This window comes from Pipistrellus hanaki (genome assembly GCF_964339955.1).
Source record: "Pipistrellus hanaki genome assembly, chromosome: 1".
Classification (NCBI taxonomy): Eukaryota; Metazoa; Chordata; class Mammalia; order Chiroptera; family Vespertilionidae; genus Pipistrellus; species Pipistrellus hanaki.
In genome coordinates, this window is record NC_140503.1 from 164,555,702 (window position 1) to 164,571,848 (window position 16,147).

At 43.1% G+C, this 16,147-nt stretch overlaps 1 protein-coding gene across 1 annotated transcript in view; it reads right to left on the reverse strand.

Annotated features, from left to right (window-relative positions):
- Positions 1-2,001: 2,001 nt before the first annotated feature.
- FRAS1 (Fraser extracellular matrix complex subunit 1) overlaps positions 2,002-16,147 on the reverse strand; it is a 438,553-nt gene continuing 424,407 nt past the window's right edge. Inside the window, exons 71-74 of the mRNA XM_084880389.1 lie at positions 12,236-12,402; positions 8,779-8,984; positions 7,291-7,437; positions 2,002-5,781 (exon numbers count right to left, since the gene is read on the reverse strand). Coding sequence (XP_084736515.1) covers positions 5,188-5,781; positions 7,291-7,437; positions 8,779-8,984; positions 12,236-12,402 — 1,114 coding nt within the window. The 3' untranslated portion in view covers positions 2,002-5,187. The remainder of the gene's footprint in view (positions 5,782-7,290; positions 7,438-8,778; positions 8,985-12,235; positions 12,403-16,147) is intronic.

Consider the following 16,147-nt stretch of genomic DNA (forward strand, 5'->3'; position numbering starts at 1 on the left):
GTCTAATCGCCCCTAACTTCTCTGCCTGCCTCCCTGGTCACCCCTAACAGTTCTCCCCTGCTGGCCTGATCTTGACCCCAACTGCCCTCCCCTGCCGGCCTGATCTCACTCCTAACTGCCTTTGTCTTGGCCCCCACCACTATGGCTTTGTCCTGAAGTAAGTTGGATGTCCAGAAGATGGCCGGTTGACCTGCTCTAATTAGCATATTACCCTTTTATTAGTAGAGATTGATTATATAGGATAAGATTCCTTAAATGGGGGGGACAGGGAGCTTTTTTCATCAGGAGGAGATGCTCTTGGCAGAAAAAATACATAATCCTTATATCTGGACTGATAGCCAGCCATATGCACTATACCGCCAAACCAGTCATTAAAAAATTGAACTATAATACTTTCTTACGTCTTACCTCAAACAGCTGTTGCCATTAAAACCCCTCTTCAGCCTCCACTTTAGGTTCTGTTTTCACAGTTCACCCAGATTTGGTTCTGATTGGTCAATTTCTATGCCAGTCAGTGTCTCTGGACCTATCTCTGGGCCTGATCAGAAAGGCAGGGCTGATTAATATCCCCCCAGACTGCGGGCTGAACTGCTGATCTCTAAGAGAGAGAAAGGTATGACTGCTGGTGAAGCAGAGAGAGACAAAGACAGAGAGAGAGAAGCACGGCCTGATCTGCAGCCTCTCTCTCTCTCTCTCTCTCTCTCTCTCTCCCCCTCACCAGCAGCCATGGTAGCCATTACTCAACCAGCCTCTCTCTCTTCCTGAGATGTCAGCAGTTCAACCTGCTCACCAGTCCCACCAGAGCCTGTTGTGGAAGCAGCCTCACATTTGGTTGAGCCTTCGGTCCCTACAGACCCTGGGCTTTTATATATATTATATTACCTTAAGACAGTGGTTGGCAAACTCATTAGTCAACAGAGCCAAATATCAATAGTACAACGATTGAAATTCCTTTTGAGAGCCAAATTTTTTAAACTTAAACTTCTTCTACTGCCACTTCTTCAAAATAGACTCACCCAGGCCGTGGTATTTGTAGAAGAGCCACACTCAAGAGGCCAAAGAGCTGCATGTGGCTCACGAATTTATATAAGAACTTGTTTTCTGCCACTTACTCAAGTTTTCTAAATATTATAGCTATGAAATCTCAGGTCTTAGGGAGCATTTTCATAGCCATTCCTAACAATTCATAGATTGGTGTTTGACACAGCTTCTCCCTGGACCCCAGAGAAATGCACCCCAGGGCTTAAAGCCTGCTGTGAGGTATGGGACAATCACAGGAAATTGTGAGGAAGTAAAACTCAAGGTAAGTCCTGGCAGCACCTAAGGAAATCCTAGGCTTGGTTGTGGTTCTTTTCCCAGATTTTATAAAAACATGCTTCCTCAAGTCTTGCTGAGTTTGCTAATGTACCATGAAAAGGTGCCAACAGAGGCCTCCTGATCACCATCCTTAGCAATATTTTTGTTTTTTTCATATAAAACAATTTCACATGGAGGGAGGCACACAAATGCACAGGCTTGCAGAATGCCAAGACTGCCTGGGCATAGTCCCATTTGGACTCTGCCATTTTCCCCTTCATAGGCCAATAAACTATTATTTGGTGCTTTGGTCATCTCCTGGGTGTTATGGACACTTAATGAACCTTTGTGTGTGCATAAGAGCTCATAGCCATTCTCACACTAGATCACAGTCCTGAGAAAGTTTGATGGTAATATAGTGTGAATAATCATCTTATTGTATTGCACATGGAGATTTTAAGGATTCCTCTTTGTCCTAGGGTTGCAACTGATTGCAAGAAGAGAGCTATGATGATCTGGAGATGTGTAATTCTCTATCATGCTCTTAGCACAGTTAGTATGTGTCTCAAATTCAACCCCATTCAGGGGGACTTATTCCAAAAAACTTTGCCGCAAAAGGATTTTTCCATCTCAAGGGCAAAGTCTTATGAGATGAATAATCTAAAATGAACATAGAAGAAAAAAAAAAGCAACCAGACTGGCACTTATTAATACAAATTTATATAATGACATATGCTATTGAAGAGATCAGAAATTCATAACACACAAATTGGTATTGGAAATACAAAAATCATTTGAGAGTCAAGAAATCATGTTGACAGCACCACAAATATTTTACTCAGTCTGAGCAGGAGCGCAGTATCCAAGAATCACAGGAATCCTTATAGGACACCGAGCCTGAATGTCAGAAGGCTGTGCAAACATATTCCACTATGATTTCCCATCCACCAATGAGACTGCGGGAGGCCTCCAGGAGGCCCGGGGACAATGCAGGCAGGAAAAAGCTGCGGACTCTTCTTTCTTTTAACCTCCACAGCCAGCCAGTGTGTGACAGTAAACAGCAGCCCCCGAGGGGCTTTGTTCCTTCTTACCTAAAGGCATGCTATGACAGGTTAGTAAACACACACGAGGCTTTAGTGAGCAAGTCAGGAACAGAAAGCAGGGTTTTGACTGAAGTATAATCCCACATCAGCCACCAAATGATCTGATCCCTAAATGAAGTCTAAAACATAAACGAAATAAATTCTGTATCGAAGGAGTCAATCTCAAGTTCACATCTCTTAACACTTTCCGTGTAATGTGTCATCCACTAGAGAAGCACCGCATTCAGGAACGTGTACGTGGTGGGGGGAAAGGCTGAGAGGAAGGAAGGCAGGACTATTCCAAGGGGTTCCCTTCGCACAGACGATTCGCTACCTCAAGGTCTTCACAGGACACTGCCCCAGTCATGCAAGACCTCCTCCGTGGAGGCTGCTAGGGGCACGCAGAGATCTCAGTGTCCAGCGCTTCCCAACTGGCTTCATCCTGCCAACTGCCTGCCCTCTCCCCATGTGGTAGCAATAGAGAGGATGGGCAAGATGAATATTTGAGCAAATGGAAAGATGTTGCTTTAATGTGTAAGCATCTGGCACGAGGAACTATAAATAAAGGACCAAGTCAAAGTCGCTCTTCGCATGACTGGCTTCCTGTCCCAGAAGAATTAGCATGAGTCCTCTAGGTTGTTAGAAGAGTCTGCCCCTCTGGTGAGCAGGGAGCCATGAGACAACAATGCTGGATTTGTGAGGTGGGTACATAAATTCTGCCCCAAATTGTCTGGTGTCTCAAGTGGCACCAGACCAGTCAGGCTAGCGTGTCCGGCTCTGGGCTCCCTCAGTTCATCCTATCATGAAAACATTACATTCATCTCGGCATGCTAAGTCAGACATTCCTCTAAATGTCCTGCTCTGGAGACCAAGGACAGTCTCACCTCCTGCTAATGCACTATTACAACTTGTCTGTTTAGTCCTCCTTAAGACCATGGCCAGATTCATGTTTATGTAAACTGGTGCTTCTTTGTGCTTTGTTCCAATGAGATTATTTCATAATCCAAGGAGAAGTCAGTTTTTGCTTTTCTCTCTACTTTCCCTTTTGATATTGCCACCATACCCTCTTCCCTCCCGTTTCTAAATGTATTCCTCTATAACTCACCTATGACACCAGTCAACTGTTCACTTAACAAATATTTCCAGAGTGCTTGTTCTATGCAAGGCACTGCTCAATAACCAAAGTCATGGCTCACACAGGTCCTACTCTCAAGGAGCTTGGAGTCTGGCAGAGGTGCCGAAAACCTTTCCGAGCTCATTCTTTCTAGCTTTTAGTACCAAAGTGTTCCCAGTCTGGAATGTTCCAAAGGGCTTGGGTCATTTGCTCAGTGGTTATGGTGTGCCATGCATCAGGAAGAGAATAATGAAATGGTGTCTCCAGTTGAAGACCTGCATGCTTATGGTTTTGCAATACGGCAGGCACCAAAAAGAAGCACAAAAGCAAGCAGTGTGTACGCAATGTGCAAAGTCGTTAAGTTGCTATTTGAACACTAAATCATTTACAAGCCATGTGTTGATGGCCTTGTCATGTGCTGATATGGTAAAAATAAGTGCCTGAGCTACCAGGAAAGAACCCCCACGAAGAGAAATCCCTGAAATACGTACGGTACCAGGAATGGTGCCTTTATCTGCTGTGAGTACTAGTGCTTTATCTGCTGTGTTATATTAGTAGGCATCTATTCAGTGATTCCACTCTGGCCTGGGCTTTATCCTAATTTGCTTTATTCAAATGAGTTGCTCACTTTCCTGAAACCCTAGCACAACAAAAACCCCACAGCGAGCAAAGCACATAGGCTTGTCTATGACTGGACTGGGCAAAGCTTGGGGTAGCAGGAAATGTGGTAGGTTTTTAAAGCATCCATGGCAATGTAGAAAAAGGTCATGTGCAGTGACCTTGTGTTGTAGCATCCTTTGACAGAAAGGGGTCCTGCCGTGTCCTTGATGCAGCATCACCTAGTCGGGCACAAGGACTAGGGTGCAGTGCATCAATGATGTGCTCCGAGGTGCTTGCCAGGTCCTCCTTTTCTGTAGGTTTCAGTCCCCCCCTCCCGCCATGCCCGAGGTTTCTCCTGTAATGGAGCACTTTGAACCCCTGGGTGAAAAGGACTTTGGAAATGGCAAAGTGCAATTAGAGGCCACGGAGTTTGTGCAGGCTGTCCAGTGGATGCAATGAGAAATACAACATTGTGCTGATTAGCAGAATTTTGAATGGAATCTGGGTGTCAGCAATTTGAATTCTGCTGTCCAGAGGCCCAGGCGAAGCCCAAGTAGAAGAAAGCTGGAAGTGGGGGAGGAGACCAGAGGCCCTGAAGGCCACTTTCTGAGACCTGCCACTGTCCATCAGCTAACCCAGTGGTGGGCAAACTGCAGCTTGAGAGCCACATATGGCTCATGAGCCGCGGTTTGCCGCTTTGTTGACGAATGAGTTTGCCAACCACTGGGATAGGGGCTTAATCACAAGGAACAGCAATAGCCTATAATTATTGGAATTGAGAGTCTAACCTAAACGTCTACCTCCTGTCCTAACTCTAACACACTTGCTTTAGGAGATCAGCCTTCCAGGAGCAGCTGTGGCTACCGAGACTACTAAAGGGATCCACAGAAACAGCGACTCCAATCCTCTGGGAGTCCTAGTGGTTCTCTGTTGCATGAGGTAGCTCAGTTGTGAGTGGATGCAAGTGATGTGTACCTTCCCCTGCTCAAAGCTATTAGTTTTCCTTTTTCCTCTGCAAGATTATAAAAATACCAGTATTTCTCCCGTTTTATAAAAAAATGATTTTTAGAAAAAAATACACATGGGTCTCCTCCCTTAAACTTCTGTTCCATCTTGTAAGTTGTTGTGAACTCTGACTTCCAGATTCAGTTTTTTCACTTTAGCACCTTTGAACACGTACGCCCCCTCGGCGTGGCTCAGGATGTTGACGTTCCGCACGGTGCAGTACTGTCTGCTCACGTTCTTCTCCACCCTGTCGGGGCTCCCCTTGGGCACCTCCACCTTGGTGTTCAGAGGGTATTCCTCCACAATGTCCTCCATGGGCGGTTCCTTCCTCTGCTTCTGGCACTTCCTGGTGACGAAACAAGCCACCAAGAACACCAGTAGCAGAAGCATGATAGCAGCGAGCGCACTGCCGATAGACGCCCCCGTCTGGGACAGAGAGGCGGCTACCACGGGCTCCTTCATGTCCAGAGTGAGGGACTTCATGTTGGTGCCATTCTTGACTTGGTCCCCTTCATTGTCGTAGATGAGGGAGTCGGCAAGGGCCAGCCGGCTGCTGGGGTCCACTAGGTCCCTGCGGTGGCGCCTCAGAGGAGCTGTGAGAGAGCGCTGGACCCGGGGCCCTGACAGGGTGTCAGGGCCAATGATGTAGATGACCTGGAGGTACCACTGGTGTCCTGCTTCCACCTGCAGGAGGAGGAAAACGGGAGACAAACCGAGCATGTCATTGCTGCCCACAGACGACCTCTGACAAAAGGAAACGGTACAACAACCAAGGTTTTCCAGGCCAGTCCCAACAAAGCTTATATAATTTTACATGCTTAATAAATGTGAAATAAACATGATTTAATTTTCATACCTAAGATTTTTCATTTAACAAATAAATAGATCAGGATAAAGCTATGCTAAGACTATACATTTTGATTTTTGGTTTGAGAAAAAAATGATAATTTAATTCACACAAATTGAATTGCTTATCTAAACTAATCATCAACTAGTTATATAATACTGACTTAGTATATAGTCAGACCTCCAATGTATGTTTGAACTTAGATTTTGACCTACTCCTACTTTAAATTGCCATTATGTACACATATAATGCCTTAATAAAAAAAAAAAAGAAAATAAAAAAAAGACAGTTGCCACCATAAGCCTCAATAGATAAATGCAAGTGATGCATTTCAAGAAAGGCATTTGCAGTGGTTTGTGTTTACCATTAGAGAATTCAACCAAATATGATGGAGTTTATGGATTCCATTTTATTTCTAAATTAGGGTGATGCTGGTCCAGCTATTCACATTCTTTTTCTCTTTGTCTATCTGTGTATAGAATAGTGCTAAGAATTTATTTCTCTGTAGCTGTTAAATGCTTATGTTTGTTGGTCTTCCTTGATTATAGACAAGTAACAGTATCAATAACCACTTTAATTCCAAGGGACCTTTAATTGTTTGTTATGCTAATTTACTACTTAATAATGAACTTTAGCTAAAATAGTCATTCAACAAATATTCATTAAATACCTACTCTGTGCATAAGAAGCAGATACTTTATTCACTAAACACCTACTCTGTGCGTAAGAAGCAGATACTTGACAAAAATTTGCTAAATCTGAATATTCTCTGGACATCCCCTGAGCGGTTATACCATCAAGTATTTTATTGCCATGTCATCTGGTCCCATTGACACCCTCCATGATTTTGAACTAACCTCCAAAGAGTGATAATAGTTTTAAAACCTAAGGTCATAGATTACTATTTGGAGACAGAAAAAAGTGGAATTTGATCTTGGAAGTTCTTGTTTATTACTGGGACTTAAGAGTATTTTTTTCTCATCAAATATTACTCATTATTGCCATCCTAAATTATTGTATTATGTTTATGATTTTGTTAAATGTTTTCCACATGCTTGTAAAAATAGAGCCCAGAAGGCAGGCAAGGTAAACAATAATTAGGAAAAACTAGGATATGGTAAGCAACCAATACACAAGAGACTATATGCAAATTAAATAATTTTTACCATTAATTTGTCATATTGGAGGTAAATGTTAAAAATCTTGGGTGAATGATAAGCTTAATAACAATAAAAAGGACATGCTAGATGCTGTACAAAGAAACTGACAGTCCACAGATGATATGTCTTCCTTTTGCAATCTTTAAAGTGGCCGTGGTCCTTTGCTTCTCTTCTTATCGCACTCACCTTATAGAGCGCATCAACTTTCAGAGTAAACCCATCCACGCCTGGCATGCTACTGACCACGTGGAAATCAGGCAGCTCGGAAGCAAAGTGGGCCTCAAAGGGCACGTCGTGGAAGTACCTATCGGTTACCTCTGGCTGACTGCGGTCCTGGGTTTTCAGGGAAAAAAAGAGAAAGAGAGTTAGAAAGATGGGACCACTGGACTGGCAAGCAGCAGTCACTGGAAAAAGAAAGGTACCCTTCCCCTGTTGTGGGCTGGGGTCAGGAGAGAAGCAGAAGCCCTCTCCTGGGGTCACCTCTGGGCACCACCCCCGCTTCCAGGGAGGACACCTGGTGGCCTCTGATCTCAATGCACAGAGAGCGGAGTGTCCAGGCAAATAACTCTCAAGCTATGTGGTCTCAGAAACCTTTATACACTTAAACATCAAGGACCCCAAAAGTCTCTTGTTTATGTGGTTTGTATCTATCAGTATTTACTGTATTAAAATTAACACTGAAAAATAAAAAAATACTATTTATGAATTTGTTTTAAAATGGCAGTGAAAAACCCATGACATATTAACATAAGTAACATTTTTTTTTTTTAAGAGAAAATATCTATATTCACCCCCATCTTCCCAAAAAGGAGCTGGTATTCCTTTATATTTTTGCAAATCTCTGGAAAAGAACTAGATTCTCGTAACTCCTATATTCAGTCAATTGTGCTATGTTGTTTTGGCTGATGTATATGAAGAAAATGATCTCACATAGCTATGCAGTTTAAAGGTAAGAATGTTTTAATAGCTTTTATCAATAACTTTTATCATTAAGTTGATAAGTGCAATTTAAAAAATATTAGTTATAACGTGGAATCTGAAATCATATCGATAAATCTTTCATGCTCTCTACACTCATGAAGGAATGAGTGTGGAAAAGGCAAGTGTCATCATACTGTTAGGAATGTAGTTTTGACCTTGTGGACTCCCTGAATGAGTACTGAGGATGTTCAGGGTCTCTGGACCTCACCTTGAGAAACATTGGGCTAGACTTTCCTTTTCCTGGGACATTAATAATAGCTTGTCTGATACCCACCATACCATCAGATATGTACTAGAATTCAGCTGATCAGAGAGAAGCAACAAATTATATATAAAATATACAAATATATAAAATCATAAAGACTAGAGTTCTATTAGCTCTAGCTCTAGAAAGGACTCAGAGCTGAGAAAAATCTACTCAAGTGTCATCTTTTTTTAAAAAAAATATATATATTTTATTGATTTTTACAGAGAGGAAGGGAGAGAGATAGAGAGCTAGAAACATCGATGAGAGAGGAACATCGACCAGCCGCCTCCTGCACACCCCCTACTGGGGATGTGCCCGCAACCAATGTACATACCTTTGACCAGAATCGAACCCAGGACCTCTCAGTCCGCAGGCCGACGCTCTAGCCACTGAGCCAAACCAGTTTCGGCTCAAGTGTCATCTTTTTAACATCAACAGTTACATACCAGCAGCAAGAATCTGTGTTTTAGGTATTTGTTTGGCTGAATGCATCCATACTGTGGCCCTTCATTGTAGATTGTCCCCGTGGGATCAAAGAAAGGCACATAGCCATCCTTGCCAGTACACAGATAGACTTTCTCCAGCTGGAGTTTGTAAGCAGAATTAAGGTTTTGTTCTGGATTCCAAAGTACTCGGCCATAAAGGATTTGACCTGGAAAGATTGAGAGGCATTAATTAGGTCAGACTTTAAAGAGAAAGAAATGTCAAGGGTAAAAAAGGATTTAACACACTCTCTTAGAGACAAAAATATCTTTCTATGAGGAGCTTTTTGAATCCACATGCTTCTTTTATTCAAAATATATTAATTAAGCATTTAAAGTGTGACAAGCACTCTTTTATGTGCAGGGGATACAAAGGGTGCGTGAGATGCAGCTGAGAGAACAGTCATAATAGCTAATAATTGCTAAAATAGCTAACATTTATCAAACTTATACTATATGCTGGATACTGAACTACGTCCTTCCCATGTAAGAACTCATGTAGTACTGACAATTTCACAAATGAGAAAATCGAGGCACAGAGTGGTTAAGTGACTTGTTGAAGGTCACAAAGCTAGGAAGTGGTGAGGGTGGGATTCAAAGTCAAGGTTCTTTGGCTCTACAGCCTACACTATTAACCACCACAACTCTATGCTATTGTCAACCACAATAGAGGGAGGTACATAATGTTAAACAAGCACAGAAATCTGCCTGGGGAGAGGTATGGAAGGATATAACAAGGATATTGGAGCATAAACCTGAAACACAAGTAGGTGTTTGTCAGAAAGAGCATTTGAGATGGAAGGAAGAGGCAGGGAGAGCATTCTAGGGGAAAGAAACTCCAGTACAAAATATTGAATGCCAGAAGGGTATGAGTCCCTGGCACTTAGTGCCTGACGTGGCAATAAGTTCTTCAGCTACACTGTCTTATTTACATCCTCCTATGAGCCCAAAGAGATAGGTTCAATGACTATCTTGTTTAAAATAACTCATCCAGCCCTGACCGGTTTGGCTCAGTGGATAGAGCATTGGCCTGCGGACAGAAGGGTCCCAGGTTTGATTCTGGTCAAGGTCATGTACCTTGGTTTTGGGTACATCCCCAGTAGGGGGTGTGTGGGAGGCAGCTGATTGATGTTTCTCTCTCATCAATGTTTCTAACTCTCTCTCCCTCTCCCTTACTCTCTGTGAAAAATCAATAAAACATATTAATAAAATAAAATAAAAACTCATCCAAGTTTTCCTCTCTGTGACATGAGGCACAGAAGTTGAGCACAAATCTGTCTGACTCCAAACACTTGTCCAGAGCATTTGCTCTGTGGTAGGTCAGTGTGATTGGATTGGAGGAGACTCCTGTGAAGATAGACTCCTGGTGCTAAGGATTCTGGTCTTAAGTATGTAAGTAACAGGGAACATGGGAAGGTTTTAAGCCTGGACATAATATCAACACATCTGGGCTTCAGAAAACAGAATGGAGGAGCCTAAGAGACTTGAGTCACAGAGATCAGATAAGGACTATTTTAATGCTCTAGTGATAGATATCTAAACTATAGCTGGGAAGCAAAGGGGTGGATTCAAGTAATGTCTAGGAGTTGGATTCTATTCATTTTAAATGATGGATGGGGAGGTGAAGAAGGGAAGGATAACCCTGAGGTTGTTTCCTGGGGCACCTCAAGTATGGGGATGCTGTCAGCGGGACAGGGGATAAGGGAGAAGCATATTTAGAGGGAGGTAAGTCCAGCTCTAGGCATCGCTAGGTGTCTGAAAGACATCTACTGGAGAGGCGTGGTGGACAGATTGCACATGGAAGTGAGGAATGAAGCTCAGGTGAGATCAGAAATAAGGTCAGCTTTTGTGGAATGGCTGTGGAGTAGTAGGACTCTAGCACAGGTGGTCGGCAAACTCATTAGTCAACAGAGCCAAATATCAACAGTGCAACGACTGAAATTTCTTTTGAGAGCCAAATTTTTTAAACTTAAACTTTTTCTAACTCTACTTCTTCAACATAGACTCGCCCAGGCTGTGGTGTTTTGTGGAAGAGCCACACTCAAGGGGCCAAAGAACCGCATATGGCTCGCGAGCCGCAGTTTGCCGACCACAGCTCTAGCAGGTTCAGAGTAAACAGATGGCACAAGCCACGGGGATGGCCAGAAGTAGCACTGAAATGAAAACAGAAGGAGCCAAGCAAAGAACATGGGGACAACAGCACACACAGGGCAGAGAACAGAGACTCAGGAAAGGAGAGTGAAGAGAGGTCAGACAGGCAAGACCGTGTCTGGCGAGGCTGGTGCAAAGGAAGCCAAGTGTCACTGACAAGAGACAGTTCTGCATGGGGGGTGGGACAGACCCAGTCTGGAATGGGTGGCTGGAGCACTGCCCATGAAGAAAGGCCATGGAGACAGTGTATGCTCACTGCTCCCTCAGGAAGTTCCTCAAAGAAAAGAAAAGAAGGCTTGAAGTGGAGGTAAGGTTGAGAATTTTTTGTTTTTTTTCCTGTTCAGGGCATGACTTGGATGTGTTTTTAGGACGAGAGAGAAACCTCAGCTATGGGGAGAAGATTAAAAGTAAGAAAAAGGCAGAAGGGGTAATGGAGAGAGGAAAGGCAGATCTTGTTTTATTAATTTATTCATTCAACAAGTATTTATTGAGCACCCAGGTACTGGTGGTATGTTGTGCAAATTGGATCACAATCTCTGTTCTCAAGCAAGTTACAGTCTACTGGTAGAGATAGGCAACAAATAGGGAGATAATATGTATTATAAAATATTAAAAATGTGACAAGTACTATAAAAACTGAAGAGTGTTCTGTGAAAATGAAAACTATGAAGGCCTATGTACGTTAGACTGCCTAGTGTGGTCAGGGAAAGGCTTATTGAGAAGATGAACATGTAAGTAGAGATCCAAAGGGGGAGAGAGAGAGAGAGAGAGAGAGGAAGAGAGAGTGCCTTTCGAAAAGTCAAGGGAACCATGTGTGGGGCAAGGAGGGGGCAGAGGAACCATTCCAAGCAGAGGAAGCATGACGGAGAGCACATATATGTTTGGCATATCTTTGAAGCTGGCAGTGAGGGTTATGTTGCAATCTCTCTGAGGAACTGAGAGATAAAGCAACCTGCCCAGAGTCAGTGTGTTAGAATCTGATAGGAAACTCCAGTCTTACCACTCAGATCACTCAGTGCTTTCCCACAGTGCCACACCGCCAATAACGACACTGCCAAACATGTGATCTGACTGTGAAATGATATGAAGGAAGAACACGGGTCTATTCCTTTGACTCTAGGAATCAGTCTGCTTTGGCATCTCCCCGAGGGAATCTTCCCTGGCAAGTTGACTGAAAGCTGATGAGCTGAGATGCTGGCCCTGGGGCTTAACTGGAATACTTCTCGCATCCAGCCACGGTCTCTTTGTGCAGGCGAAGGGAACAACTCACCTTTTGAGAAGGCTCCTTTGTAATCCATTTCTGCCAGGGACATATCAGATGTGTTGGGATCCATCAGAAACACTTTCTCATTATTGCAGAGTTGAAACTCAGTATTCAGAGAATACACGACTGGCACAGGGCGGTTGGTCTGCTGGAATGCGATGGGTATCAGGAATCTAAAAGTGGGAGAAACAAGAGCTCCTTGGAAGCCGGTCAACTTTGCAAAGGTCCTTGAGGCTGCACTCCCCTCCCCACCCTTCTCAGGATTGTGAAGAGCGCGTTGTTGCCGGTGCTAAATATTCACTGAGTAAAGGAGATGTGTATAGGAGAGGAACTTCATTGGTTTTCTTTTGTTGTACTGGTCATGGCTTAATATTTTGGTGAAATGTGTCACTAGATGACTGAAATCTACTTCATGGCCCATATCTATTTGCTCACCATTGTATCTTCAAAGCTAGCCAAGCTCCAGACCTATATTTGTTACAGAGTAACGCATGGGCAATGATTTCAAAACTGTACTCTTCCAATAGAGCCCATCTGACCACTCCTTACTTTTTTTTTTTTTTTATAAATATATTTTATTGATTTTTTTACAGAGAGAAAGAGAGAGGGATAGAGACTTAGAGACATCGATGAGAGAGAGACATCGATCAGCTGCCTCTTGCACACCCCCTACTGGGTATGTGCCTGCAACCAAGGTACATGACCTTGACCAGAATCAAACCTGGGACCCTTCTGTCCGCAGGCCGATGCTCTATCCACTGAGCCAAACCGGTTTCGGCTGACTACTCATTACTTTTATCGAAGATGCTCCAGGGAGTAGATTTGAAAGGGTGGGAGAAGGAACTTGGAATTTAGGAGATACCCACACAAGCCAGGGTTGTTCCTACTTCAACAGCTTTGCTATAACCATTAGTTGCACTAAGAGCTCATATATCTGACTCAGGGAAACCATTTGTTCCTGTTAATAGTGGCATTACCAGAATCTACATAGTGCCAGAGACATAGGACACCCAATAAATCTTTATTGATTAAGTAGAAGGAACAACGGACTCGCGATGGTGATGATGACGATGATTTATAAGGTTAGAATGTTTGACAGAGCTCACAAAATTAGGCATAATATGAAACACAATTCTTTTGAATTAAGCCTGAGTTCCCTGAGTCTGTCTTGATTGCTTTTGTGTTACACTTCTATTGCATCCACACAGAGCCATAGAGATGATCCACAGCAGGTGAGGCCCAGGGAGAAAGTCACTCTGGGAATAATGGGGAAGGATTTCCAACTCAAAGCCTCAATATACTCAGCAACAACCTTCCCCTGCAGCTTCCCTCACCCACACAGCACTGGGCCTGCATATAGGCTGGTGTCTTTTCTGCTCCTTTTGCCATTTTCACACCAGCGTTCCTGTCTTGTTTTACACACACACACACACACACACACACACACACACACACACATATCCAGCACCTACCATGGAGAAAGACTTCTTCCCCATATACCAAGACACATATAATATCCTTTGTAATAGAGAGAATCTGGAATTATAAGCCAAATAGAGTGGTAAATAAGTTATGGAATATTCCCACTATGAATACCTTAACAAAATGAAAACCAAACCACAGCTACATGAACCAACGCAAACATAGATTCACTTATGAATCAACATATGATTCACCGAGGGGGGAAAAAAGCTGCAAAGAGAATTCATGTGGTCTGAAGTTTATTTATTTATTTATTTTCTATTTTTTAGAGAGAAAGAGAAAAAACATCAATGTGAGAAGCATCAGTTGGTTGCCTCCTGCATGGGGCCCAACTGGGGATGGAACCCACAACCTGGGTATGTGCCTGACGATCCACCAACTGACTGAGCCATATTAGCCAGGGCTGAAAATTTTATATAGAGTTAAAAAGAAATACCAGGTAAAACCACATAACAGTAAGCATGAGGTGAACCATAAATGAAAACAAGGGAAGAGAAATACAGCCTCAGGCTAGCTGTTACCTGAGGGAGTCCAGTTGGAAAGGGCACTGAGGGTATTTAAAAGGTCCTGGTAATGCTCTACTTCTTTTTTTTATTTCTTTGACTCCATTTGTTACAAAATGGAAAAAACAGGGTCAATCTTGTGGGGAATCACTGTAGTGAGAATTAAACATGAAGAGCTTAGTGCAGGCCCACCACCTAGTCCACACTCCACACCTGGTCATTAACATCACTGGTAGTTATTATAATTCATTTCATCATCAGCATCACAGCCCAGGGGATATTCAATTCTTCACAGTTGCAATTCACATCAGGTAATGTTCTATTTCTTGAGGTTTTATATATGTTCTATGTATGGTGTTCTGAATACCTAAAACATCTCACAATTTAAAAACTTTAATATAAGTAAGATTCCCCAGCATATTTCACGTTTGCCCTTCATTGCAGCCAACTACCACTTTCCTGGTCACCTCCCCTCCCACACTTGGCTGACTATGGTGCTCTCTAGCATCACTCCTGCCATCCACCTTGGTGATTTCAGCTCCCAAATGGATGAACCATCTAACACCCTAGCCTCCCAGTTCCTGACGTCCTCACCTCCAAAGAGCTTGTCCTCTGAAGACACCCATAACTTCCCAGTCCTACTATGCGCCACCTCCAAAATCTCATTTTCAAACTCCTTACTTCTCTAACTAGCACCTTCTCTCTTTCCAGCTCTCTTCTTCCACACACACTCATTAATCCTGAAACCTCACCAGGACCTCCCTGACCACTTTCCCCAGGGCGCAGGGAACTAGAACTCCGACACACCCATGAGGGAAATGTACACACATTGTCCCATATTTGCAAACACTTCAGAAACAGTGTGGCAGTTCCTTAAAAAGTTAAACATACACAATCCAGCCATTCCATTCCTAGGTATTTACACAAGAAAATAAACAGCATATGTCCATATAAAGGCATATATATAAATATCCTTAGCAGCTTTATTTATCATTGCCACAACTTGGGAACAACCCAAATGTCCATCAACCCATACATGGACAAACAAATTGTAGCATAGCCATGCCATGGACTACAATCCAGTAATAACAGGAACGAAATGCCGATATACAAACACATGAATGGATCAAAATAATCATGCTGAAGGAAAGAAGCCAGAGAGGAAGAATGTGTACTGTATGGTGGCATTTAAAGAACTTTCTAGAAATATAAGCTAATCTGCAGGGACAGAAAGCAGTTCAGTGGGAACCTCGGATAAGAAGTGGTTACGTGTTGGGAAAGATGAAACTTGGTTGGAAAGTTTGTAAGGAGGACATTCTGAGAAAAGGGGAGTGTGCAGAAGGCTGCCTGCCCTGTTTATAAGAATTCTGACTTAGGGGAGACTTAGGGGAGTGCTGAAGGAGGTGCTCCTAATTATTCCTTGACCTTTCCAAACAAGTCTGTGTGCATGCAGACAGACACTCCTGGTGTTTACTGGAATTCTTATGCTTAATCTTTGGGTGTCCTTGCTTACAGGACACTACAAACACACATGTTCTCCCAAGATTACTTACCCTACTGATTGCATCTATAAGATAAACTTCATCTCAAACTGCTGCTACAATAAAAGCCTAACGAGGCAGGCAATGGAGGCTGCCTGCCTGGTTCCTTTAGCCAGGCAGTCCCTTAGCCCTCTCTTTCACAGCAAACATTGTGTGGTAGTCATCCATTCATCCCTCGCTCAGGGTCTGCTGGTCAGCCCCAGCAGTTAGGGTGGGCTGGGAGGGAGAAATTACAAAGAAGTGTGACAAAACTTTTGGAGGAAATAGGTATATTTACTATCTTAACTGTGGTGAGGTGTTACATGTGTATGTATCATTGACCTTGAACAATGTGGGGAGCGGTGCTAACACCTGCCCAGTTGAAAATGTGCATGCAACTTTTGACTCGCCCA